The following is a 26,977-nucleotide window of genomic DNA, read 5'->3' on the forward strand; positions in this document are numbered from 1 at the left end:
ATTTCGTAATGTTTACAAGTAAATGTCAAATTTCATCAAAATATTTCGCGCCATAAAATAATTCTTCGTCGTACCACCATAGATAAAATGAAAATGAATCATATTTTATAAAATAAATATAACCAAAAAATACGATTAAGCAATGTATGATTTTGTGTTAAAATTAAACGTTAAAATGACATTAATTCAACCTAATTTAGTTTCTTTTAAAGAAACAAAAACAAAGCTGTAACAGAAGGCAGATCTTTTACGCAAAGTATTTGAGAAAAAAAAGTAGTTGTCTTCTCTGTGGTTCGAAAACTAGCCAATCAAGAAAAACTCAATATTTCCATTAAAAACAAGCCCTTCTGAACTAATACGATCGAAAAAACGAAGTGTGATAATAAATATTAGATATATAAGTTCGAATAACGTGTAAAATTTTGTGCGAAAGGTATTTTAGTTAAGCAAGTGAAAATAGTAACATTACATAATGCCGTTGCTTCGACTGACTTCGGGTGGTTTTGGGCAGCTGCGTACTTTCGCTACGTCAGCGGCCCTAGGGAAAAGAATGAAGACATTCGCCGTGTACCGCTGGAACCCGGACGAGCCTGACAAAAAGCCGTACACGCAGAATTATGAGGTGGATCTCGATGACTGTGCGCCCATGGTTCTTGACGCACTACTTAAAATTAAAAACGAAATGGATCCGACCTTGACCTTCCGTCGCTCATGTCGCGAAGGTGTCTGCGGCTCCTGCGCCATGAACATCGACGGTGTAAACACACTTGCATGCATTAGTCATATTGACAAGAATCTGTCCAAACCATCGAAAATCTATCCCCTTCCTCACATGTATGTTGTGAAAGACCTGGTACCAGACTTGAGCAACTTCTATCGTCAGTACCAATCTATAGAACCATGGCTGCAACGTGACAAGGAAGCTGTTAAGGGTAAGGAGACACAGTTGTTACAGGATGTAGAAGACCGTGCTAAGCTGGACGGCTTGTATGAATGCGTACTCTGTGCTTGTTGTTCTACAAGCTGTCCCTCTTACTGGTGGAACGGAGACAAGTATTTAGGCCCTGCTGTACTCATGCAGGCATACAGATGGATTATAGATTCTCGAGATGATGCTACGGACAAACGTCTTTCAAAGTTAAAAGATACATACTCTGTATACCGTTGTCATACCATCATGAACTGCACTAGGACATGTCCGAAAGGCTTGAACCCCGGCCGTGCGATTGCTCAGATTAAGACATTGCTTTCTGGTATTGTTAAGAAGCAACCTCCGATCATGGATCCCGCAGGCTTGGAGAAACAAACAGCGCAGAACTAGGCAAATATAATAGATCTAAAGTGTTATTTGACTTGTACTTAAGGTACAATAGAAGATTTAGTAAATAAGAATGACCGATATACAAAAGTTAAGCAATACTAAACATTTTTAGACTTCTTTTTCCTTCAAGAAATGTCAAATCATAGACAATAATAGGACATATGAATTTGTTTTTTATAATTTATTTTTATTATTGACTTTCTACTCAGAAACTTGACTTGCATGATTCAATTATTAAAAACATAACAAAAATGAAATTATATTAAAAGTATTATTTTTTTTCATCAAATCACTTAATTTATTGTCATTCAATGTGATCTATTTATTAATAAATGCTGTAATTGTAAAAAAATGTTTAAATTGTGCTATACAACTGTTTTGTTTTTACGAAATAAAGATTGTTTAGTTTAACTTATTTTTATTTAATTTTCCTTATAATTTTATCTTGATTTGGCATAAAGTATATTTAATCTGTTCTTACCTTTAATATGAACCCTACGGTTAACAACGTCAAGACAGTGGACGAATGTGAAAGAGATGAAAAAAATGAAAGAGATGGCAATATGTATTTATTTGCATGAATACATATTGCCATCTCTTTCATTTTCTTTGACAAAACAAAGACAACAATCTCATCCTAATGTTATAAATGCAAAGGTTTGGATGGATATTTGTAACTACGTATTTCCAAAATTACTTAACGGCACTACACATGACAGATTTCTTTTTTACACGCGGGTAAAGTAGCATGCGATAGCTAGTGTATAGTCCAAGACTGGAGAGTTGTTTCTTGTCTTTATTCCATTAAAGTAAGGTCGGCGCACCAGGTTTCGTCTTCCAAGGCGATCTACTAAGTCTTTGTTTTTTTAGGAATTTTCCATAATTTAATTAATCAATTAACGCGGTTGTATATGTAGGTAATGTAATTAAATAACAATGATGGTTCTTACGAATCGACAAATAATCACGTAAGCGGGATCCGTAATAATTATCAGAATGGGATTCTTGTATGCATTCATTGGCCCGTACCCGACACCCCGCGCGGACAGCCCGCATCGGATTTTAGTTTGCTTTTTATGACCGTAGAGCTGCGTCCATTATCCGCGTAGTATCAAAAGCAAATCCGTTTAATATGCGTGCGGTGCGACCGGACCAATGGACGCGTACCTTTTAACGCAATTTTGAGAAAAATAAAATTATATACGACTTTGAAATATCATTTATTTTAATAATAATTTAAATACTTACAACATTATTATAATTATATGCACTTCAAGATATACAAAACTAATGTTTGCATATAAATTGGAAAATCTAATATTTTTATAGCCAAAAATTATATTCGGGTGGATTAATTTGCAAATCCAATACCAAAAATATTCTACATTTTTTTTTAATCACAGCAAGCGTAAAAAATCCAATAAAAACATAGTTTTCCTTCTCGTTGACTAAAATTTGGTGAAAAAAATGCATTGACCGATAGCGGACAACTAATCGTAAAAAATCATAAAAACTTTGGGAATAAGCCGGGTAGTGTTGCTATAAAAATATTTGACTCCAATGTAACTTTCTCTCTATACAAATAAAATTAACACAAAGCTCTTTTAACAAAAATATTTCAGTTGGTTTATAATTCATTTAGTAATTAAAATTAAAAGTTAATCTAATTTATCTTTAAAAAGTTTAATTAAATATTATTGAGATAATTGTTTGAAATACATACTAAAGGCGTGGTTTTGTTCCATAAAAACACATCTAGGAGCAAATCAAGTAACCAAAGAAACAGCAAAACACAAGGGCCTTTTGCAACGAATTCCTCGGCGAAGTACAAGTAGTCACTTAAATATATGGGTTCAAAAAAAATTACGTCGAAAATACTAAATAATACAGCCATATTAAACCTTTTTGCAGATTGAAGATAATTTAAAATCTATAAACAAACAAGGATACCTGTATCAGTGAGAGGCGCTGCTATCGCGTTTAGAACTGTCAGAAAATATATAAAACCTACATGGATAATGGCGTAAAAGAAAAAATGTGTTAGCTATAGTCCGAAAAGGAATTTGTGTCACTTTTTGACGTTGACAGAGTGGCGCTAGTGAGCTATTATTATATTTGTAGTTTGAAGACCATCACGATGGCTATATAAAGTGCAAACAATTCAAAGCGATTTTCTAACGAATTTCAAAAATAGATGAAACTGAGGCGCGACAATCACGTGACTTATCGAAAGTTATTTACAGAAGTTCGCTATGGAATCGCTTCGAAGCGAATGCATTTTGTCGAACCCCTCTAGTCAGATATCTTTGTCGGTCTATATTGAATAGATATTACTAATTTAAAAAAAAAACGTCTTGTATTTATTTGCGACCCGCGCCTCTTTTTTATAACAAGAAATGAACAGTGCTTAATATTGAGCGTGCTTTATAGTAGTCTAATATTACTTATTTTAATAACAATTTCAGCTACAAAGTAAAATTCTAATTTATTATAATACGTAAATCTTATAATAATTATGTTTACTATACCAAACGACACAAACAGCACCTAACACTATATTAAAGTATTCCACTGCAGTGACAAATATTTTTGCCATCCCTTTCTATCTTTTAGTGAAAAAAGAGACGGCAATATTTTATTCATAAAAGTATCAAGGCAGTGGAATTCAATGGTTAATACAATTCTACTATAAATCTATAAAAGTTTAGAGAAATCACAATATTTCACCTTCATGCCAGTTGAAAACTGAGTTTATTTAAAAACTATAATTCACTAAGCAGCAAGGGTTGCCATACTAAATAAAGGTTTTTAAAATTAAATATATATTTTATATCTTTTAGTCATAACGTAAATTAATATTTTGATTGTATAAAAGTGTCAACAAATTTTATTACTAAAAAAAACAAGCCTTAAATTTACGAAAAGTTAATAATTTTTTTTAAATCAATTTGCCTCAATACTTCTTTTTTTATACTTTATTTGATTTAATTACTTTTACAGATTAAAAAAGTAAACTGGCAACCCAAGCTTAAAATACCATAGACAATAATTTAGAATGGAAAATTATTTAAGCCCTATAATAAAATTTCTAGTTGCTTATATCAAAATCACGCAACACATTTTAGGGTATTTGACTTAAAAAAACCAGATAGTGTTTACTATCTTTTTTTTAACCCAACTTATTTACATACACTGGAATTCTTTTCCGTTATTAACCATAAACAATTATAATTAAAAAAAAATCACAGACTATAAAATTTACTGTTAAAACTTTAAGACAAATGCGAGGTAATTTAATTTCGGTGGATTAATTTAATCCAAAATCGTATTTAGAAAAAATTATCACTGGACATATAAAGTGTACAAGCCAATTTGACCTTTACGTACTTGTAATTACTACTAAAATTCATCGTGCAGAATTTACACAAGTACAAAACATGTTTTCTCTTTCATTCTTATTAATATAAACAAAGACAACAACATATTATAATTAAAATTTTTTGATAGGAAAACTACGGATTAAATGACTTAAAAATATAACTTAAATAAAATATAAACAAAATAATTTCTTAAATACGAATTCATTGTTACAAGTAAAAGCTAAAATATTATACACAGGGTAAATTTTATGTTAATTTGGAATTTTCAGAAAATTTCCGGAAATATTTTTTTCCGGAAATCATCTTACAAATTCCACCAAAATATATTTCCGATTAAAATGAAATAGTGTAAGATGCTCATATAGAACGGAATATAATTTCACAAGTTCAAAAATTACTAACTTTTCCCTTGACTTAAAAAAAATCTAAAAATAAATGTAGCGGATATTACTCAGTGATAATTTACCTTTTTGGTGGCAAAAAAAATATTTAAAAGCAGTAAGCAGCAGTTTCTTACTTTATTTGTTACACACAAAAAAATCTTTTACCTTTGAAATATCAACACAGAATAACGAATTTTTAATCTATCATCTGACAGCCATACAATTAAATTCCAAATAAAAAAAACATTTTTTTTATAAAAAAAATTGTCAAATACCCTAATTTTGCAAATTTAAGTTATATTATTCCTCCTAGATAAATAATGTAGCTTAGGTTTGTATAAATCTGATGTATCATACCTTTGCACCTTACTGCGGGGTGTTGTCTTCACCTTGCCGTTGTTTGTGTCCGGAGAGTTCTGTTCATAGTTCTCCACTGATTTATCACTTGATGGACTGTTTGGAAGATCTATAGGGGAAATCATTATAAATTAATAACAAAAATAACTATAACTTACTGTTAGGAAGAACATCCGACACTGTCCCAGTGTACTGTCACAACACTAGCCATACTAAAATGTCGACGTCTATGTCCCCTCACTATTCATTCTGACACTGCACTTTGTAATGACAGCGCGCCATTCGCGACAAAGGAATCTAACTAATAATGTCTAAAATTACTTCTGGATAAATAGTTTTTTAGAAGATATCTCCGGAATAGCTCAACAGATGATAATGAAATTTGACACATGTAGAACATATCGTGAAAGAGATTTTTTTCTCATTTTATTGGACGGAGTCGCGGGCGACAGTTAGTTTTATATTATCTGTACTTTAACGAATAACAAGGATTGTTTTATTTACAACCAAATTCATAACTTACTATTCTTTGGCCTAGGTAGACCTACTCTTCTTGCCCGGCCTAGGTATTTAGACCTAGTTGGCTGGGGCAGATTGTTATTAGACCTTTCGTCCATATCTAGAAACACAAGTAAATACTGTGATAAAGAAAAAAAACGACGCTCAGCAAAGAGTTATCTTTGTAGTAATCAGGAAAGTGTCTGTGTATAATATTGAAAAAGAAAAAAAAATCGCACACATAATTTTTGCAGTGCATAACGAAAAATGAATTTTATAAAATGTTTGTATGTCTGTCCGTAAGGCGTTTGTTTCGTGTAATCTTCAAATAATCCACTTCACCAGGTGGGATCGTGGTCAAGCGCTAGCTTATAAAACGTAAAAAAAAAATCTCCGGAACGGGTGGACGGATTTTGACGGTACTTCGACGGGAAGGTAGGTGATGCACGCGGGCATGTTATAGGCTATATTCTTAAAGCTAAAGAAGTCGCGGGCGACCGCTAGTCTTAAATATATGTTTTTGGAATGTAATATTTACCTTCAGTGGTGGATGATATTTGATCGGATGTACTTAATCTTCTTTTTTTGCTGGGAGTCAACACTCTATTATTATTCACTGTTTCAACTTCATTATGTTTCCTTTTCAAATTATTTTCACAACTACCCTCAATATTAGAATCATTTAAATAATCTATCTTAGGCATTTTCGTTGGCGAATCCGCTATTACGTTACCAAGTATGATTTCCATAATTTCTTGGCGAGATGTCTTGTTTACCATCTCTTCTAATTTAGCATCATAATCATTTGACAATTCAAAAGAACATTCCGATTTCACAGGACTGAATACTGATTCTGTTATCGATTTAGTTTCTGATTCATTATTTTCTTTATCCAGAGGTAATGAAACCTCATTAGATAAATTAACATTTTTAACGATATTCTTTGATTTAGGCAGTTTTAAATGACCGTTTCTTTGATAGTTGACTATTTCGTAATTCCCATATGTTTCTAATACCTCTTGTACTATACTCTCTTCGTATGGATCACAATTAATTAAATAAATTTTATTAGTTGTCGCGGCTGTGTAACCTTTTAAGAATTTCCTAAACCTATCTCTTTCTAATTCCGCGTTTTTTTTCTCACTTTCTTCGAAATAATAAAAATTGTTCTGTTCCGAATGAACTTTTTCTTCTATTGTGTTTTCATCAATTTCTATCAACATTTTTGTCTCTGGTTGATTCACTTCATCATCTGTCACTTCCTCAGCAATTACTGTTACTTCGAAATAAGTTGTTTTTTCTTTATCATCATCGATTTCTTTGTATTCATCAGAATTTTCTGTGTTTCTATCAATATTTTCTGGATTCAAATCCAAATTCGATTCAATCAAGTTCATTGTAGATTTATAAGATTCTTTACTTATAATGTCTTCGCTTGCATGAGCTTTTGCTTTATTATTTAACTCTTCGTTTATAATTTCAATGGATTCTGCAACTTCTTTAACTGTTAACGTAGAATTTATATCTTCTTCAACATGATCTGAGAAACCTTCATCTTCTGGATAATTTTGATCAGTTATAAATGTAGCATTTTGATGGCAAACATCACTCAGAACAATCTGTTCCGTATGTACTATAGTATTTGTAACGCAAGCAAATTCCAATTCCGGTCCAGGAATACTGGAATAAATTTGACTAAGATTCGGTCTAACATTCGCTTGAAATTCCAATAATAAAGCAGCTTCTTGATTCATCCGTTTTTGTTCTTCATCTAAATATTGACGCATTTTCATAAGTTTTTTAGCCTCTTCTAAGTTATTAGCGAATTTTGGTTTCTTAATTTGTACATCGGGAACTAAAGACAAAGGTGGTGATGCTATGGGTGTCTCTAAATGTGTTTCGAGCCTAACAATAGGTTTAGGTTGCAGCATATCAATTACTTCTTTCTCTTTTTCTTGTAATGTTAACTCCCTATCGTTAGGACTTCGACCTTCACCACTGCTAGTTGACATATTATCAGATTTTGAACTTCCACTCTTTGCGTCTTTTTTACTTTCAGATGATTTAGCACTGGATGGGTTATGTGACCCTTTAGAAGATGAACTACCATCATTGGAATCTCTGTCTGTAGACCTTCGATTAGGATTACCACGTCCTGACACACTGTAATGATCATCAGAGTCTTTCTTCTCTTTCTTGTCTTTATCTTTTTCATCGTGTTTACTTTTGCTGCTACTTTTCCTTTCTTTTTCAGAGCGAGAAGATTTTGAATCTCGAGACTTATCTTTGGACGACTTATCAGAACTTCTATCAGATTTATCTCTGTGACTCGAAGATCGTTTCTCATCTTTACCCGAATGTCGCTGACTTGAACTTGAACTTTTATATGATTTGGAATCTTTATGGCTAGAACTCTTATGGGAACTATGTCGAGACGATTCTTTACTCTCTTTCCTGTCAGTTTTATCTCTGTAGCTAGATTTTGATTTGCTGCTTTCATCTTTTGATTTCTTTTCATGTCTGCTGCTGTCACGAGAAGTTGAATGCTTTGAGTCAGATCGTCTGTCTTTGCTACTGGAATGTTTATTTGAATCTCTTGACCGATGTGAACTTTTATGACTGCTTTTTTTGTCTTCATTCTTTTGTCCTTTTTTAAAATCTTCCGATACATCAGCTTCAGTGGCCTTCTGTTCTGAGTTGACTTTACTATTTGCATCACTTTCGTAGTCAATTTGTAAGACGTTGCTATTAGAACTATCTTCATACATCGGAGTATTAAATGATGTTATATTTACTTGGTTATTAAACTGATAAGCCAAGTTTTGATCTGTTTGTTTCTTAGGTGGTTTTTCTGCATCCGTACAGTTTTCTGTTCCTTCTATTGTGAATCGGAATGAACTTGGCTCTTTTTTATCATCGTTTTTACCATCAGGTGAATCATTATCAAAACCTTGTTGGGCATCACAAGAATTTTCGTTATTAAAGTTTCTTATTGGTGTTAACGGCGACATATTTCGACGCAACGAAGAATCTGAACTTGAATCGTCATCTTCGCTATTGATTGTTTTGAAATATTCTTTATCATCTTTACGTATTTCATCCGGTAATGGAATATCTGTAGAATAATCTTTCGGTAATTCAATTTTCTCCAAAATCACTTCTTTAGGTGGACTATTTTCTGGTGGTGGTATATTTTCTAGCTTGATTTCTTCAGATGGTAGGGGAATTGAACTTTTATCAATACTATTAGATTCGGGTGAAGTTAATTCGCTCACTCCAGATTCTTCTTGAGTTTCAGTCTTTGCTGTATCAACGTGTTTTGTCTCAGTTGTGTTTGGCTCTTCATCTTTTATTTCTTTTACTTCTGGTTTGAGTTTATCTTTATCATCAATCTCCATACTTTCGTTTTTTGTAGCAGGGACATTATTGTCCACTTCCATAACTTCATTTTTATCTTCATTGCTTTTAACTGACCCAGGACTAACAGCTTCTAAATCAGTTGGTAGTAGTTCAGTTTTCTCTTCAGATGTCTCCGCATTATTGACAGAAATTTTTCTTGTTATACCTAAATAGTTATAAACTAAATCTTCTACTTGTGGAATGAATACAGATGCTACTTTCGGGTTAACAACTTGATCAACAATTCGTTCAACTCCTTGTTCAAGATAATTGCCACTGAAAGAAAATAATTAATAAAAATTAATTATGAGTTATCGAAGAAGACCTAGATAGAGATGGATATATTGTGAGTAAGATGATATAATTAAGGGAGCGAGAACTGAGGGCCTAGCATGAATATTCACCAACAAATTATACAAATATTGACATACTTTGTTAATATCGTTACGAAGGCTTGTTTCGCAAATATTCGTGCTAGGACCTCTGAAATGACAACCTGGAGGAAGAGAATCTGCGCCAGCGTCATTTAGAAAGATAGAAAAAAACTTTTGCCCATAGACATCCACAATTGCAGATGCTTTGCCTACTTAACATGTGCTGTAAACACTTACTCCAAGATGTGCTTTCTAAGTTTTTCTCTTAGTTGATTCTTATTCAGATCCGGCTGCCAGCATTGACGAGATAGGAATGTAGTTACTGAGTTCTCTACCCGCTGCCTTAAATTCTGGTATGCCGGTCTTGTGTCCACATCTGCGATACAATCCTTACGAAACTGAAATATGAATTTTGTATATAAAGCTATGTTATATACAGACTAGTACAAATATATATTGCAGTTCTTATTTTGTTAAAACAACTGAAAGAGATAACAATATGTCATTACAAATGTTACTACATTCAGTTTTATGATTACATTTCTCTGTAACATTCTTGGGAGATTTCGGAACCCCCTATATTACATTCGCGGTTGGCCAAATGAGGTTTTTGAGTCAATAACCTCTATAACCATGTCTTATCCACAGAATGCAGGGATACAATGATTTCCACCACAATACCAAACAAAAAATTGTTTTTTTATATACAATCCTTTCGAGCGGGAGTTTCAATAACAAGCCTTTAGCGGATGCTGAAATGGATGTCCTGGTATGTACTATTTCTGTTGTTTTCTTTGTCCTTTCATTTTTATATGTATTTAGTATGTCCTAAACTAATTATTAATATCTTTTCTAGTTAAAGAAATAATGATTTGCAACATAATATGTCATCAATTCAAAAATTACTTTTCCATGGTTTAGAAAACTATTTTGAAGATTTACATATAAGAACAATCATGATTAACAAAAGTAAGCCCTAATAATTATACATTAGAGTTTTTTTTCGTTAATTAATAGAGAAGTGCATTGATTTTACTCTTATTTAACGAATTTACAACATAACTGTTCACACAATTTCTACATTTACTTTTATGTGCAATACCTTGTAAAAAACATATTGTTGGCTGTCTCTTTCAAAGACAATGAAAAGGATGACTATTGAACATAATTTTACAGTCAGAACATAAGACATATCAATCCACGGTTCAACAAGCAATTGTCACAAAAACACAATATGATAAAAAAGTAAATTCGCACAACAAATATTCACTACCAAAATATCTTAAAACATTTTGGTTAGTTTGGAAAGAGCTTTCTACTAAACATACAATATGAATAACCTTAAGGTTAAACCTATTATGAAAGTGATTAAAAACAATATTGGAAATTATTGTGAATGACAGATAGTTATTTTTTAGATAGATTTTCAATATTAATTTGATGAGATAAACATGAAAAAGGAAATAACTTATAAAATATTTATACTGTTTGTTGCATATGGGACATACGTAATAATTATAAATATGACACTATATAGGAAAGATTCTCTATGTAAGAACCTAGATAGCACATGTTTCTTGATTTTTCATGACAATTGTACAACGTTTTTATGGACAGACATTTAACACATTTATAATTAACTTATACAAAAAAAATACACAAAAACAAACTCTGTTAGTTTTTTATATTTACCATTTCGATATAAAAAATAATTAATAAGATTTTTCTAGCAGAATGTTTCAGATAATACTTTCGTTTCTAATAAGTATTTTAAGATTATATAAATATTTTTTGTTTGCTATGGAAAAACTAACTCAATAATCAATAATTTAAATATATAAGCAAGTAATATATACCTGGTCGAAAATCCCTTTCGATTTAAGTTCATATACTAATTGATCAACTAAACGTGGATCTCCAGGCAAATATTGCAAATGTGCCATATTTATACTATATATTAAACATGTATAATAAAACTAGGTTTATTAAAATATGTTATATTTCAATTAAACTTTACTGAACGCAAAAAATCACTTGAACAAATTGAAATATTAAAAATACTGACATTTGACAACTTCAATGACAATCTCTTAAAAATTGTGTCTTCGCTTGTGTTATCGATGTGTAAAAATTAATTTAATTTATTTTGAAAAAGATCGTAATAAGCTAATTCGATTTAGATTGTACAAATAAATTTGGTAATAACAAATTCTAATGCACTTTTGAATAAAACGGCAAATGTTTTTAGTTTCCTTTGCTTTTACTTTGTCCACATTTGTCTTAAAAAAATAAGTGTCAAATTTAAATTCTAGCGGTTTGTGGATTTTAACTAAAGTTTTGAACGAATACAAATATAAAAATGAAAGGGGAATTAAGCATCGAAAAAACAAATTTGTTTTTGAAATTAGATCAAATAGATAAACAAGAACAACAAGCAATTGGTAAGTTGTTTTAATAAATTTTTCGACTAAATAAAATGGTTCACTACAAGTGTCACAATTTCTCTGAGAAGTGTCATTTTTAATTTAGTCTTTTTTCTTCGTCAATGTTTATAACCTTTAAGTTATGATTGATGCAGACTTATTTATAATTTAATAAATATTTAAGCAGAGAAAAATGAATAAACTAACGTCATATACGATAAAAGAAATACACAAAGCATATCGTGACAAAATCTTAACTCCTATCAGCTTTATTGATTTATGTTTGCAAAAGGCGAGACAAACGAGTAGACTAAATGCATTGGTGACTATAACAGAAGATGTTGCAGAAACTCAGAGTATTGAAAGTGAAAAAAGATTTTATATTGAGAAAAACATTAAACCTCTAGATGGGATAACAATAGCTGTCAAGGATAATTTCTGTACCAAAAATATTCCTACAACTTGCGCGTCGGAAATGTTAAAAGACTTTATACCAACTTATGATGCCACAGTTTACTCTAAATTAATAAACAATGGAGCTTGTTTAATTGGTAAGAGCAATTTGGACGAATTTGCCATGGGATCTGGTACAGTGGACTCAATTTTTGGCCCAACTCGAAATGCTTGGGGTTACAATGGTGACACAGATTGGAGAATAGCTGGTGGTAGTTCTGGAGGAAGTGCAGTAGCCGTGAGTACCGGAGTCTGTGTTGCTGGAATCGGTTCCGACACTGGAGGTTCAACACGAAACCCTGCAGCTTTATGTGGTGTGGTCGGAATCAAACCATCATATGGTTTAGTGTCAAGATATGGTCTCATACCTTTAGTGAATTCAATGGATGTACCGGGAATAATTGCAAGAAATGTTGAAGATGCAACTAGAGTTTTAAACTGTGTTGCCGGACCTGATCAACTAGATTCAACTACAATAAAAAGAGATTTTAAACCGATAGAACTGAAAGATATTGATTTATCAAACATAAATATTGGAATTCCGAGTGAATATCATTGTGATGGTATGAGTGAAGACGTTATTGATGCATGGAAGTTTGTGGAAGATTTACTTGAAAAAGAAAAAGCTATAATAAAAAAAGTATCATTACCGTATACATCAGTATCTATTGCTGTTTATTCAATATTAAATCAGTGCGAAGTTGCAAGTAACATGGCACGGTATGACGGTTTAGAATTTGGACTTAGAACTAATGAAGATTATTCAACAGAAGAATTATACGCTTCATCAAGATCTCAAGGCTTTAATAATGTGGTCAGATCACGAATATTCGCTGGAAATTATTTCTTACTAACACGGAATTATGAGAAATATTTCCTTAAAGCTTTAAAGTTGCGTAGATTAATAGCAGATGATTTTAAAAATGTTTTTAACGGTGAAAATTGTGTTGATATACTACTTACTCCTACTACTCTGTGTGATGCACCATTGTACGGTGACTTTGTATCAAAACATAACAGAGATCAATGTGCATTTCAGGATTATTGTACACAACCAGCCAATATGGCTGGAATACCTGCGGTGTCAATACCTATACGATTGTCAAAAAATAAATTGCCCATTTCACTGCAATTGATGGGACCAAATCTGTCCGAAGAGTTGTTGTTAAATGTTGCTAAAAGAATTGAAAGTCTAGTTAATTTTCCTACTTTAGAATCTGCAAATTAGACTGTTCTGATGCATAACATTGATTTTTTATTAAGTCAAATGTAAAATGACTGATTCATACTTTATTTATTGTTGGTTTCTGAGGCTACAATCCCTATTTAAAATCATCAACCCTCTCATTATCTTTGACAACACAGAAATTGATATGTTTTAAGCGAGGATTTTTGTCTCGGAAACTAATAATGAATGATGTAAATATGTCAAGATTAGTTATGATTTATCATAAATAAAATATTATTAGTAACCTAATAATTATTTCAAACCTCCTACATTATTTATTTTATACATTCACACCATCTAGAATCTATTTGTCCAAGTTTAGTATATCTTAAAACCTTTCTTCACAGGTAATACCAACACAGAAATACTATCAAAGTTGAATATATCTCTTGATACATTACCACTAAAATGTCAGGAGCTTATCTCAAAAGTAGCAACGGAGCAAGTCACATTGAGTGTAAACCGTTTGGACCCAATTGCTATTTCTCTTCAGCAATCCCGACAAATAGCTAAAAATTTAGAAGATGAATATGAAATATTGAAATTGAAACTTAAAAACAAGGAGTTACAAGTCAAAATCGATCGCAACCAAAGGTTCATGGATGATCTGAGGAAGGAATTGGACAGTTCAATAGAATCTTTATCCAAACAGTCTCCAAACCCTGATAGTATAGAGGAATGTATAAAACAAATGAGACAGAAAGTTGCGTCGTATGAAGAGTCATATAAAAAAGCTACGGTAAGAGAAATCTTTCTGTTACTTATATAGAGTTTAAAAACATGACAAATTCGCAACATTTTCTAAAAGACAGCCAAATCTAAATCTCTCATTTCTAACATATCTTGCAGACGGGGCCGCGGATGAGAGCGAAAGCGTGACCGTGGTCCCGTCCCGATGCATTGGAGGAACAGAGGGGTTTAGTGGGTATGCCTCCGCTATGGAGGAGAATCCCACATAACTACCGCGTCCCCCCCGGGGCGCGGAGTATGCATAAAGCATTCCTCTCTGGAAAAAAAATCTCTAACATATCTTATTACTTTGTAAGAGGTAGTTTTGTTTTTTAGTGTGCATTTCTGCCGTACCAACTTGCTCCATCACCTCCGTAATCTGCCCCCAAACTATTATTTTACTACCTTTTTTATGCAAATCGTTTGAGAGTTACTTTATCTATAAAAACAATTTAAATTTTTAGTATCAAGTTAAAAAAACCCTACACTTCATTTTAATACAAATTGTTTGAGAGAGATTGTGACTAAGAAAAAAAGTAATCACTCATATTTAATTTCTTTTGCCTAAATGATTCTTAAACAATATGCATAAAGATGTAAAAAACAATAAGTGTGGGGCCAAGTTCAAGGAGGTGTTATTGTCCACAGATGAAGTTTTCAAAGCTCTCAGTACCGGATTCAGTATTACCTAAGTCTCTGCAGGCACAATTGGCCACTTTGGCCTCATTGCGGGAAGAAGAGACCATGTGGAAGCAGCGAGCTGATGATGTACTCTTCACCAGACAAGCTAGGGACGCGTTCAGGAGACGAAAATGATATGTTTTTTTTAGTTTTAATTGTAAGAAATAAATTATTTAAAATATCATAGTTTTTTTCTAAATAAATGGTCATAAGAGTTAGCGCTAGTGTATCGTGGTGTTCGGTGAAAACATAATTCCATAGATGTTAAACATTTTGTCATCGAAATTGTATTTTTAGAATGGTAACACTTTACAATTTTATTATTTACTTTGTAATGGGGAAATTTCATTTTCATAATTAAACTTCACACAATAATAATACCATTTAAATAAACATTTTTTCAAAATCAAAGCTTTATTCAAAGTTTACATAAGTATAGATAATACATAAACCGTTCGTAGATTTTAAATTTTTACTAAATAGATTTAATAAAAGCGAGAATAAATTTAACATGATTTAAATTCTGCAATATTTTAAGAAAACAGTAAAGTTTTAACGTTAAAATTCCATAGCAAAATTCTTTCAATAAATTATAATTAATAATTCAAAAGTATGTTTTAGCTATAGCGCTCAATATTCTGGAATAACGATTACAAGGTCGTCCAGATCCCAAAGATAGATTTAGTCAAAATGGTTTGCGGGAGTCATCATTATCGATCCTTGGAAGACGGCTACGATCAGTGAATCGAATAGTTGCCATCCTTCTCATTTTATTTGAAACAATCTGAGATAGCAATACTAGAGTACATTTAAAATGTTTCGGGCTATTTACTTAAAATCTATGTAATAACTGGTAATTTTAATTATCCACTAATCTTAACTAAATTAAAACTAAATGACATAATGTAGACAAATATATGCCCTTTGATTATTCGAATATCAAAGTGGGTTCTTTAAACGCTGTTGTTTTTGTGTTGCTCGTACTCATTTCACCTTGTACTTTGTCTTGACAGATTTCCAGAGTTTTCGCTGTAATCAATTACAATTTAAATATATATTAGGAGTTACTTAAAAATAATACGCAGACCCGTGATGCCCCTTTCTGTGCCTGGTCGGCCAAGTACGCCCGTAACTACGTACTGAATGTAACCCTTCCCTTCTGCAATTTTACATGATTTAAGCGTTCCACTGCTGATACTGCTGAACAATGTATAAAATGGCACGAGTCTTTTATCACGTTTACTGAAAAATCACTTCACTATATTTGATGGTTCGGAGTAAGATTCTATGAATTCCGATAAACCAAAGTATACCTTTCTCTTTTTCTGAATGAAACATCTCCTCTAAAGGCATTACATGCTGTCCGGCGCCCAAACGTCCTCTAAGTCCCCACAGGAATACATTCTTAGTGATTGTATTTATCCCAGACTCCTTTTTAGTCTGTAACTCCTTGTCTCTCATGTCCACAGTCTGACATTGGATCTCAGATCGTAAATGACTGTAGATAGTTTGGGTGGAATGGGTTCTACAATTTACTATATTTGCCTGAAAAGGTAATGTAGCTTTGATATTTTTGTCTCGTGTTTAAAAATGTTGATAATCTATGGACCTGTTTGATAAGATCAAATAATTTTTCGTTCGGGAACAAAGATTTTGGTTATTTAAAAATAAAAAATGTTGTCATTGACATGCGGCTAAAAATGTTGGTGATCTATGCTTTAAATTAGACATCGAACAAAAAAGTAACGACTGTCAAATGGCGATAATAATTAATATGTGCTAAGTAGTTTTATATCTTTTTCTAGTCTAAATTAAACAACCTAAAATGTGCTTATTATAAAGTAAATGAAATCGGTTACCCATTGACAAGCTCTTCGTTTCCATTCCCAAAGATCGGAGGTATAATTCTTCTCTATATAACTATCCATGGGATGTGTTTCGGTTTGTATGTCTTTGTCGGATACTTTGACTGCAAAGAGATTATTTACTCGTCTAAGAATCTAAATTATCAAGTAGTTTAGCAAATATTAAGCGCACTACAACAAAAATTATATTTGTAGAAACTATAAATTATTCGTTAACTAATGAATTCCGGAATTATGCTACTTCCCACTTAACTTTTAAAAGCATATTTATGTACAGTTTTGACCAGACTATATAACTTGTAGGCCTATGGCGCCAATATGTCCAGCTCGTAGGGCGATCGCCCAACCGTCCCCTAACGGCGGCCCTGAATTTGACATTTATCCTTTTTAATTTATGCGTTGGATTTAAACATTATTAGTATATTATACTTACTCTTTGGAATAGGTTTGGTGACTAATACACTGATGTCTTTAACTCTTTCAACATCATCTGCGATGTTTAGCAAATTAATAAGATGAGGATTATTCCTCGCGTAATCTAGAACTTCCTTTATGTACCTTAAAGATACATATAATCTTTCAAATTAATATTCAACAGTAAGAGCAAATATCAAATATGGTAAGAAAATATACTAATATTTTTATCGAAAATTTTCACTGGCAACAACTCTTTGAAAATCCAAAGATAATATGTTTTTCTGTTCCGTTAGTGACAAAATACCGGTTAATTTTACTTACCTCTCTGGTGTTTTACCGAAACGTTTCGCCATTTTAAAATTACACAGTCCATAGCGTTTCCCCTGAAGTCTTATGTGACCGAGTTTTATGTTACTCGGAATAAGCGCACCCACCGCCAGAGATATTGCGCAAAAGCCTAGAAACTAAAGCACGCAACTTTCTTTTAAAATTGACATTACTTTCGGGAATTACCAAAGTTCTTAATTTGAATTTAGTAAGAAATGGCGCGAGTGTACCAATTTTACGGGTAACAAATATCTAAAAGTAATTACGTAATATTTATGTTGTCATAGACGTAATTAAACTTTTTATTTAGTCCACGATGGCAAATTTATTACTTTCAAAATTTTATAGCATTTTAACTGTACTTGAGGACAAACTGGAAGTAAAATTAAAGAACGACTAACCGTGAGTTTCAGAGACCAAAATCTCCGCTTAAAACATATTAGAACCTTTGTGTTGTCAATAATTTTACACAGTAATTTTGGTCTCAGAAACATACGGTTAATAAACTTACTTGTACATCTTTATCCCTGACATTATAACTGCTACATGTGACGTAATTCTTCAAAGAACCAAGAGACAGTTTCTCTTCCACCTTCAAGTTAGTCATGCGCTCCTGGTCACTCAACACTTTTTTGCCGATCAACATTCTCTCTAACAAACTTGGCATTTTGATGAGATCATGTGTCGCACCGAGTGCGGTATTCAAACGGTTAACAGTTGATACCAAATACATTATGTTTTGCATATCTCGCCACACTTGCCATAGTTTTTTAAATAATGGCTGTAAAGAATACATTTCCGATTTACAGTTCCGATGGTTTCCATAGACACAAAAAACATTGATTTTAGTAATAAAGCTACAAATGTTTAGATGGATGTTTATAGGAAGGTATTTCCGGAACAGCTCAACGGATCTTGATGAAATTTGGATTTAGAACATAGTCTAACACACATAGGCTAGTAAATAAGTTTTTTTTTATTTCGCGCCAACAGAGTCGCGGTCGGCATCTAGTATAGTAATAATTGTACAGAAAAGAAAGCACAATATCGTACTGATATTATAAATGCGAATGTTTAGATGGATGTATGTTGGAAGGTGTCTCCAGAACGGCTGCATGGACCTCGCTGAAATTTGGTATAGATAAACATAGTCTACTAGATCAGTGGTTCCCAAACTTATTTTGTCTACTGTCCACTTTGAGAATAAATAATTTTTTGGCGCCCCATATTTTCACATATTTAAAAACCACTATAAATTCAAATTAAATTAATTAATTATTATGACGTATATATGTACATATATTAACGGAGAATTCTAAACGAAACTTTTACTATTACCCGCAACTTGAGACCTGCAGCGCCCACAAAAGGGCGCTGCAGGTCTCAAGGTTACTAATTATTTTTTTAATTCCGCGCGGATGGCGTCGCGGGCGACAATTAGTGTCTTTATACATTTCCTCAGTAAACATAACACTCACATATACAGTATCAACAGGTACAGCGGCTTTATATTTCACACAAGAATGCAATTCCGCCAGTACTTTGCGAACTCGCTCCACGCACTGTGTCGCACTTTGTACTAGCACCTGAACGTCTGTCAGCAACTTGCGAGTATAAACTTCGTATTGACGGTAGAAAGCCAACAGAGAATATACTTGGTTGTAATCCTCGCTGAAAGTTAAATAAATCAAAACACGTAGAACCCTTTCATCATCATCAGCTTTTAACAGTGGTAGAGCCCGCTTTAACATTTTCACACGAATTGTCCCGGCTCGCCCGGTGAAATACTACGACCACACAGAAGACAGGCGTGAATTGGAAGCAATTCCGCGTATATGCAATTGCGTAGGTCTATGGGCAACGGTCACTTCGCTATTTCAACGATTTCACGTGGCCGCTCGCTCGTTTGTCACCTTATGTTATAAAAAAAACCTCACTATACGTCCCCACTGGCTCAGAGCCTACCCTAAGTTAAGGGTGATTAGGCCACAGTCAACCACACTGGCCAAGTGCGAGTTGGTTGACACGTATCTATGAACCTCTTATCAGGTGTGCACCCTTATATAATGGCCATAGAACATAACTCCAAGACTATGCGTTGGCAGAGAGTTAGTAGGGCGTGCTCGGATAGAATACTTAGTAAGGATCTTTGTTGGTTAACTTCAAAACGGTGGCGTATTTTTGAAACTTGCAACATAGACTACAGTTTGAAATAGCAAATAGTCTACTAAGCCACTTCATTTCAATTTTCTCATAGACTAAGTCACAATATAAATATAAAGTTGTTTTTCTTCATCGTACTTTAAAAGCAAACTTACACAGTAAACTCAGGTGTTGCAACAATGTATACGTTGCCTGTCTCATCCTGTATATCCACACTGTCCTGTATGGCGGTGGTCAGAGTGTTAACTTTCTGCATTATTGTTATCAACGAGTTGGATAGTGAGGAAACACACGCGTTGCCAGCTTCTAACAGATTGAAGGGCACTGTTGGAAACAAACTCAAATGTACCAATGAAAATACTTACAAAATGTGTTTTAAACGATTTCTATCGCACTTAAATTTATGTAATTCCCCTTAGAAATCTGTATTAATCCATCACTCAGCGGTTGCTTAAGAAATCATTAAATAACTGATGAAACAAGATTGAAAATTAACGATTTTTTTTATCCATTTAACATCAGGGAACCTAACAGAAGATTTGCGAAATGTTTTCGTAATATCGAAAAAATTAGTATTGCAAAAATTTTAAGTTCGTGTACTTTGGGCTAATATCATATTATAAATTTAATCGTTATCTCTAGTAATACTTTCTCGCAATTTTCGTTATAGGCCCCTGTATTAATGAACCGTTCTTACTGAAAAAGTACCATAAGCGCAGTAAATGTAAAAAATTGTAAATACTTACAGTCTGGTATCCCATCGCCTCCTTTCTTACAATCTCTATTAAACAACCTAACTCCAGATACGATCTGAACTATGTCGTTCAGCTGATTCATCTTCTCAAAACCGGGGAGGGCGACAAACACTTTCAGATCCTCGATAGAAAATACGCTTTCTAATGCCGCTAAACCTTCTTTTAAAGTCTGCGAATTGAAAAAGCTCATCAGAATTGTAGTTATAAGCTAATAGATTAATATTATTCCCCTGTCAAATATCCCTCTTTTCATTGATATGAAGAGGGATAAAATTAGACCTACGCTTTACTCTTCATACAAACACTTTTACTTACGCAGGGTTGTCTAAATTACATTAGGCGCCCAAAAATCAGTCTGGCGCCCTCCATGGTGTTAGAATGGACCTGACTATAAAGGTTCATTTAGACAAAATCCAGAATCATACGATCAAAGCTCGGCAGTTGTTGAAGAGCGATACAAACGTATTGTATTCCTATACGTCTGTCTCGCTCTGACTGCCGAGCTGTGTTGCTACGATTCCGGCTTATGTGGGAAAAAACTTTCTTTTTTTAAAGACTTTCTTCTGTCATTTTTCGGTTAAAATGTTGCCATAACATGTGGATACTAACAATAATACCGCTAGGATTGCCGAGACCGCTAGCTAATATGATATAGATGGATATCTTTCTAAACAACTTCTTATAATCAGCATCCTCCGGCCCTCCTTCAGGGCCAGGGTCTTCTTCCATTATCTCATGTACGAGCGGCCTTAGGCACTTGTCTATGGACTCCAAGTGTGTGTCTATTAGAGTTTGGAGTTTATCATAGTTAGTTAGCATGTTGTACTGCATCTTTAGAGTTAGGATTGCTGTGTCGGCTTCTGTAATCGTAAATGTAATGTTACCACCACCAAATATTTGACTTTGTGCTTGAAAAGGACAACTGGTACTTCGGCTTCAAAAACACAATCTAAACGTCTGTATGGCATTTATGACACCTTTTGTGGTAAAAACCCTGGTAACGACAAAGATATCATGTTCTCTCTATACTATGTCTAACAAAATAAAGTCGACAGTATAAGAACTTTTTTATGGTAATAAAAAGACATTTATAACGTACTTCCACTGGGGAATAAAGATAAAATTATTAAATGTTATATAACTTACTCGTCAACATAGCGACGCATTCGTTAACAAAATACTCTAAATTGTCTCTCTTGATGGTTTTAGCGAATAGTTTACCATACTTTGGATTAAGAAGTAATAATTCTATGAGATATGTTACAAAATCTTCTTCCACCAACACACCGTTAGCCTGACAGTTTCTGGTGACTTCATTAGCAATATTCTTTATTATATTTTCGTTGCAAGCCATGATTTGTTAAAATAATAAATAGACTAAAAATACAAAATAAAAAATGTCAATACTCCCGCAATTGTTTTAAATTATGTCAATGTTGCCATAGTTACCCTACAGTTGTCTAGTCAGTTTGACGTAAATAGTGTTGCCGATCATTTGAAAACCGGTCAATAGTGCGGTTTATCGGAAAATTGAATCGAACAAAGACAAACATCAATACACTTTTTGATTTCCTATGTGAGCACTTGGATATCTTACTAATATTGTAAATGCGAATGTTTAGATGGATGGATGTTTGAAGGTATCTCCGGAACGTCTCAACGGATCTCGACGAAATTTGACACAGATGTAGAATATAGTCTGGAAGAACACATAGGCTTTACATTTTTTTTTAATTCAGCGCGGACGGTGTTTCAGGCGACAGCTTGTTATAAATACGAATGTATGGATATCTCTAAAACGGCTGTATGAATCTCTCTGAAATTCGGCATAGATGTAGAAGATAGTCTGAAAGATAACATAGGCTACTAATTAAGTTTTCATATTTTCCTGCGGACGGAGTCGCGTAAATACTCATTTTTACATAGTCCTAAAAATATTTGCGCCTGTTCTGATCTGGTTAGTGGAAAAAGGGTCTAGTGTTAAATAAAAGACAAATACACATAGATAATATTATTTTTACACATCCAGCTCTTACGGGCTTGTGTACAGGATACAATTCCAATAAACATTACTGTGGGTTTCCACTGCCAAAACATGTTTCGGCAGTGGAATTACACGCGTATACCAAGTTACTCGGTAAAGTTACAATTATATTCAAATTACAACATCTATATGCTGTTTCAAATGCCAATTTAAATTTTATAAACAAATGTCGTAGAGATTTGAAACAGCATTACAAAATATAGCGTTGCTCGAACGACATGTACATAATAACAAAATTACAAAGAGATAAAAATAATGCTTTAAATGTACTTTTCATATCATTTTGCTATTTGTCCCGCCATTTTAAGGTGTTTTTGGATCTTTTTTTTTATTTCAACTTTTTAAACATAAACTTTATTAGATAAAGTATAACGCAGCAATAATGCCAGTATAGTAAGAACGTAACACTCAAAATGATAGCATTCAACTGGCATAACGTATACTCTGACGGCAGTAAGACAAAACTGACGAGGTCGGTGCAACTGTCTTACTGTATTGGAATAGTGCAAACAAGATATTAAGGTGAATTTATTTTTAATGAAATTTTATATGTTGCAAACTTTGTCACATTAAATGAATAGTTGCCATTTCATATTATTTAAATGCAAGGATTATTCTATGTATTTTTAAAGTTTGTTTTTGCTTAAATTCTAAAATTATGTAATTATTGATAAATGTCTGAAAATATAGACTTGATAGTATTAGAAGAAAGGAGATCTAAAAGGTCAAACTACCGAACTATATTTTAACTTTTAAATGCAATAATTTGTCATTACCCTTATTAAGGTTATTTGTAGCGATTAAATTGAAACTCTCCATTTTAATGTTTCCCGTTGGACCGATGGACTCATTGCTTCGATCGGCCCAACGGGAAAAAAACCCATCCATTAAAGTTATCTCAGCAAATTTTATTAAAACTAAAAGTTAAAGACAGCAGTTTAACACACTATATGCCACTAAGAATTTGTCTGTACTTTTTTATTTTAAAACTTCACTCCTGGTGAATTGATTTTGATGATTCCTTTTTTTTAAGAAACTTCTGGCATTTATGTCTTTAATCCCATGTATTTTAACTCGCCTGTCGATTCAGTGGCATTGAATGTGTTAAAAAATGCTTTATTTTACTTGACTGATTTACATTTACCACGACACAATTTTTAGTTTTAATATTTACTGAGATTAGTTTCAAATTAATCCTTAACTTAAATTATAAAATAAAAATGTATCTATTGTTAGATATGTGATGAGCAAGTACCAAATACTTGCTTAAAAAAATTCTAACGAACAATAAACAAAACATCAAAATAATAATTGAGGCAATGAGAGACAGAGTGACCTGTTATTTTATCAACACTGGTTTTAAGTTAAGAGCATCTGTGGCTCAGGTTCAAGCACTTCACTTGTCTGCGGGTCCTGGGTATGCATCCCGAAATAAACCTATATGTTTTTCCGATAAGGGAACATGATGTTGCACATATCTGAGAAGTTTGAAAGATATGTGTGAAGTCAACCCGTACTTGTCCAGCATTCGCTATGACTTAGGCATTAACTTAGGGTATGCTCCGAGCCCCTCAGTGGAAATGTATTGTAAGCGATTTTAATTAAGAGACTTGCTCGAAATGGTAAAACATCACCATACAGGCTTAGAAGTTTAGTTCAACATTTTTTTTCCTAGACAGCATTAAAATTACCATCTTAGCCTAGAAATTTAATAACTTTGGTAGCACTTTGACCTAAGTGTGTATAACTTAATTATTATTAAAGAAATTAAGCCTCTCTGGCTCTCATCGCCTAAGATTTAAATTCAAATTTCAAGTCAGATAGAGGTCAATTATTTTAATTATTGAACATCTTACCATTTAATCGCAGAAATGTGTTTTAAGATGCTTCATCATACCAAAGATACGGAAACGTTTAGTACCAAATACCTTGTACATAGCATCATCACAAATGGCAAACTGTTTGTTGTTAGGATCGTAGAGTTTGCGTTCTTTGACAATAGCCCAAACGCGTTTGACAACTTCATGTCTTGGCATTTCATCTTTGCCCATGAGTTCGGCTAAAGCTGGGGACAGTTTGTACGCCCGAGTGTAACCACCACCTTTTCCTCTGCCACCCGCCTGGGAAATTACATTTAACATTACATAATCACACCCACAACCTGGAGGAGTAGACAGAGACCACGGACTACCATTTGGCTCAGTCTTAACACTCTCGCTTCTACATTCATACATCTATGCACTGCCGCTATTATATATTATAACAAAAAAAGTTAAAAGATCGCAAATTAGGATGCGTTCATCTGAATTTGCTGAAATAACAAAGTAACCACTGGCCATAGACAATTGCATTGCCAACCTGTAATTGATGGATAAGGAGGCACACAGAAAAAGAACATATCCCCTCCTTTATCCACTTTCCTTCCCATCCTGTAATTTTATTATTTCCAATTTATGTATAATTAATATAATCCCTTACCTTTTTAGCTTTAGGAGCTTTTTCCTTCTTCTTTCCCCAGTCGCTGTCGGAATCTCCATCTGAACCCTTCTTCTTCTTACCCTTCTTGGCAGCTGGCTTCTTCTTCTCTTCCTACAAATTTGTGAAAGAAAAGTAAGTTATTAGTATTAGTCGTTTATCAATATAAAAGATGTTAAATGTATAAAATTATTGTACTAATTTGTAAAAAAATTGATGTGTACCTCAGATTCACTTTCATCAGATCCCTTCTCGTCTTCTTCTTCATCTTCCTCCTCACTGGTGTCCTTACGGGACTTCTTTGAAGAAGCCTTAGAGGCCGGTGCAGCTCTCTTCACCGGTTTCTTTTCTTCTTCCTACAATTTACATAAACCATGGACTATAGATTCACAAATAGGTAAACCCTAAAAATGACTAAATCTTAGCTTTAAAAATCTAGAATTAACTAAAACGACAAGCTAGGAATTTCCAAAATATTGGAATGCACTGCCAGTGATAATATCTTAGCATTAAAATAAGATTTTGAAGATTAAAGTGAAGACTAAAAAAGTTAAGACGGTCAGTGCTACCATGTCCTTAAAGAACACATTGGAATGTGAATTGTAGCATTTAATGTGTTAAAAGACTTGTCAATGTTGATAGCAATATACTGACCTCTTCTTCATCATCATCATCTTCATCATTCTCGGATTCAGAACCCTTGTTGTTCACATAGTCCATCACCAGTTGATCAATGATCTTTTTCTTATCAGATAGATCTGTGCCAAAGCTTTTCTCAAGCTTCTGAATGACTTTCTTAGTGGATGTTGTAGCAAGGTTTGCATTTTTCAATATTTCTAAAAAATTATAAATAATAACTATTTTTTTTCAATATTAATTATATAGTTTAATTAATATTTCATTAGATGCAAAAAAACTGCAGAACATTGCTTTACAAACGAAATAACGTAAGGTTATTAGAAAGACTTTCTCAGTAGTGATAAAAATTAGCGCGCAATGATAAGTTTCCGAACGCAACATGGCGGCCTCACCTAAATGACAAAACCTCTATATTTCATGAATAAACTCTTATATTGCATTTATTTATCCATTTAATGGAATATGTATCAAATAAAATCTTTTCTAATACTTTATGCGCTCTGTTTTACATCAAAATTATTTCATGAAATGCCGCCATCGCCCCGCTATATACGTGGAGTATTGTATAACTTCGCGTCGCATAAAAATAAACCACCAGTAGTCAGACATAATTAGGATACTAAAAATGAAGGCTACTATCAAAATAGGTCCGCACAATATTATAAAAGAACTTTCACTTGAAACATTCTTGTAAAATCATAATACTATCAGAGATATTTCAATTCCAAGAGACGAAAATTAAGTTTGCTTAGAAACAGAGGGAAGCCATTTTATACGACTCCCAGTGAGATATAGCTCAAGCGCCTTCTAGCAAAAATCCTCAAATTAATCTTAATTTTACGTCAGTTTTGTGCAAAATGTTAATTAGAATAAAGTTTTCTTACTCTCGATTTCTTTTTCAAGTTCTTCCTCAGTAATGTCTGCCATTTTTCTTGAAGTAAGTAGATTCCGCCAGCAACACTTCAAAGGCAGCCACACAATAATATACCTACGCGCTAGATGCTACACGGCGTCCCACCGACTATTGACGAACGAGCGTTCGGGCGTATTCGGCGCCAAAACAATC

At 33.2% G+C, this 26,977-nt stretch overlaps 6 protein-coding genes across 6 annotated transcripts; 3 read left to right on the plus strand and 3 right to left on the minus strand.

The window, feature by feature from the left end:
* Window positions 1-279: 279 nt before the first annotated feature.
* On the plus strand, window positions 280-1,642 carry LOC106116130 (Succinate dehydrogenase, subunit B (iron-sulfur)). Its single transcript, XM_013309869.1, has one exon. It carries the CDS (start codon window positions 473-475, stop codon window positions 1,319-1,321), a length of 849 nt encoding a protein of 282 aa, XP_013165323.1. The 5' UTR covers window positions 280-472; the 3' UTR covers window positions 1,322-1,642.
* A 3,573-nt stretch (window positions 1,643-5,215) lies between these two features.
* LOC106116415 (biorientation of chromosomes in cell division protein 1-like 1) lies at window positions 5,216-11,746 on the minus strand. Its single transcript, XM_013310241.1, has 5 exons — window positions 11,569-11,746; window positions 9,950-10,110; window positions 6,478-9,614; window positions 5,965-6,060; window positions 5,216-5,550 (listed from the first exon to the last, which is right to left on the minus strand). Exons 1-5 carry the CDS (start codon window positions 11,653-11,655, stop codon window positions 5,375-5,377), a joined length of 3,657 nt encoding a protein of 1,218 aa, XP_013165695.1. The 5' UTR covers window positions 11,656-11,746; the 3' UTR covers window positions 5,216-5,374.
* A 242-nt stretch (window positions 11,747-11,988) lies between these two features.
* LOC106116460 (uncharacterized) lies at window positions 11,989-15,383 on the plus strand. The gene is made up of 3 exons (XM_013310315.1): window positions 11,989-12,153; window positions 14,164-14,555; window positions 15,194-15,383. Exons 1-3 carry the CDS (start codon window positions 12,072-12,074, stop codon window positions 15,359-15,361), a joined length of 642 nt encoding a protein of 213 aa, XP_013165769.1. The 5' UTR covers window positions 11,989-12,071; the 3' UTR covers window positions 15,362-15,383.
* Window positions 12,222-14,075, plus strand: GatA (glutamyl-tRNA(Gln) amidotransferase subunit A, mitochondrial). Its single transcript, XM_013310314.1, has one exon. It carries the CDS (start codon window positions 12,329-12,331, stop codon window positions 13,814-13,816), a length of 1,488 nt encoding a protein of 495 aa, XP_013165768.1. The 5' UTR covers window positions 12,222-12,328; the 3' UTR covers window positions 13,817-14,075.
* A 310-nt stretch (window positions 15,384-15,693) lies between the features above and the next one.
* LOC106116475 (UPF0704 protein C6orf165 homolog) lies at window positions 15,694-22,149 on the minus strand. The gene is made up of 11 exons (XM_013310343.1): window positions 21,900-22,149; window positions 21,363-21,613; window positions 20,745-20,922; window positions 20,154-20,322; window positions 19,314-19,506; window positions 18,347-18,616; window positions 17,830-17,972; window positions 17,525-17,649; window positions 17,086-17,195; window positions 16,540-16,771; window positions 15,694-16,255 (listed from the first exon to the last, which is right to left on the minus strand). The coding sequence occupies exons 1-11, from the start codon at window positions 22,105-22,107 to the stop codon at window positions 16,155-16,157; spliced, it is 1,980 nt and encodes a 659-aa protein (XP_013165797.1). The 5' UTR covers window positions 22,108-22,149; the 3' UTR covers window positions 15,694-16,154.
* Window positions 22,150-23,091: 942 nt separating this feature from the next.
* On the minus strand, window positions 23,092-26,926 carry Non2 (upstream activation factor subunit spp27 homolog Non2). Its single transcript, XM_013310230.1, has 5 exons — window positions 26,796-26,926; window positions 25,927-26,108; window positions 25,497-25,628; window positions 25,276-25,386; window positions 23,092-24,917 (listed from the first exon to the last, which is right to left on the minus strand). The coding sequence occupies exons 1-5, from the start codon at window positions 26,836-26,838 to the stop codon at window positions 24,657-24,659; spliced, it is 729 nt and encodes a 242-aa protein (XP_013165684.1). The 5' UTR covers window positions 26,839-26,926; the 3' UTR covers window positions 23,092-24,656.
* Window positions 26,927-26,977: the final 51 nt, after the last annotated feature.

Source organism: Papilio xuthus, unplaced genomic scaffold, assembly GCF_000836235.2.
Source record: "Papilio xuthus unplaced genomic scaffold, Pxut_1.1 DF827756.1, whole genome shotgun sequence".
Lineage (NCBI taxonomy): Eukaryota > Metazoa > Arthropoda > Insecta > Lepidoptera > Papilionidae > Papilio > Papilio xuthus.

Excerpts from the sequence above, each read along its gene's own strand:
- LOC106116130 (XM_013309869.1), top strand. The coding sequence starts at position 473 with ATGCCGTTGCTTCGACTGACTTCGGGTGGTTTTGGGCAGCTGCGTACT.
- LOC106116415 (XM_013310241.1), bottom strand. The coding sequence starts at position 11,655 with ATGGCACATTTGCAATATTTGCCTGGAGATCCACGTTTAGTTGATCAA. Across the intron at positions 10,111-11,568 it reads CGAAAGGGATTTTCGACCAG|TTTCGTAAGGATTGTATCGC; the intron begins GTATATATTACT and ends TTCATATTTCAG. Across the intron at positions 6,061-6,477 it reads AATATCATCCACCACTGAAG|ATATGGACGAAAGGTCTAAT; the intron begins GTAAATATTACA and ends TTGTGTTTCTAG.
- LOC106116460 (XM_013310315.1), top strand. The coding sequence starts at position 12,072 with ATGAAAGGGGAATTAAGCATCGAAAAAACAAATTTGTTTTTGAAATTA. Across the intron at positions 12,154-14,163 it reads ACAAGAACAACAAGCAATTG|GTAATACCAACACAGAAATA; the intron begins GTAAGTTGTTTT and ends CTTTCTTCACAG. Across the intron at positions 14,556-15,193 it reads AGTCATATAAAAAAGCTACG|ATGAAGTTTTCAAAGCTCTC; the intron begins GTAAGAGAAATC and ends TATTGTCCACAG.
- GatA (XM_013310314.1), top strand. The coding sequence starts at position 12,329 with ATGAATAAACTAACGTCATATACGATAAAAGAAATACACAAAGCATAT.
- LOC106116475 (XM_013310343.1), bottom strand. The coding sequence starts at position 22,107 with ATGGCTTGCAACGAAAATATAATAAAGAATATTGCTAATGAAGTCACC. Across the intron at positions 21,614-21,899 it reads ATGCGTCGCTATGTTGACGA|AAGCCGACACAGCAATCCTA; the intron begins GTAAGTTATATA and ends TTACGATTACAG. Across the intron at positions 20,923-21,362 it reads GCAATCCTAGCGGTATTATT|ACTTTAAAAGAAGGTTTAGC; the intron begins GTTAGTATCCAC and ends TTCAATTCGCAG.
- Non2 (XM_013310230.1), bottom strand. The coding sequence starts at position 26,838 with ATGGCAGACATTACTGAGGAAGAACTTGAAAAAGAAATCGAGA. Across the intron at positions 26,109-26,795 it reads ACTTGAAAAAGAAATCGAGA|AAATATTGAAAAATGCAAAC; the intron begins GTAAGAAAACTT and ends ATAATTTTTTAG. Across the intron at positions 24,918-25,275 it reads AAGCTCCTAAAGCTAAAAAG|GCGGGTGGCAGAGGAAAAGG; the intron begins GTAAGGGATTAT and ends GTAATTTCCCAG.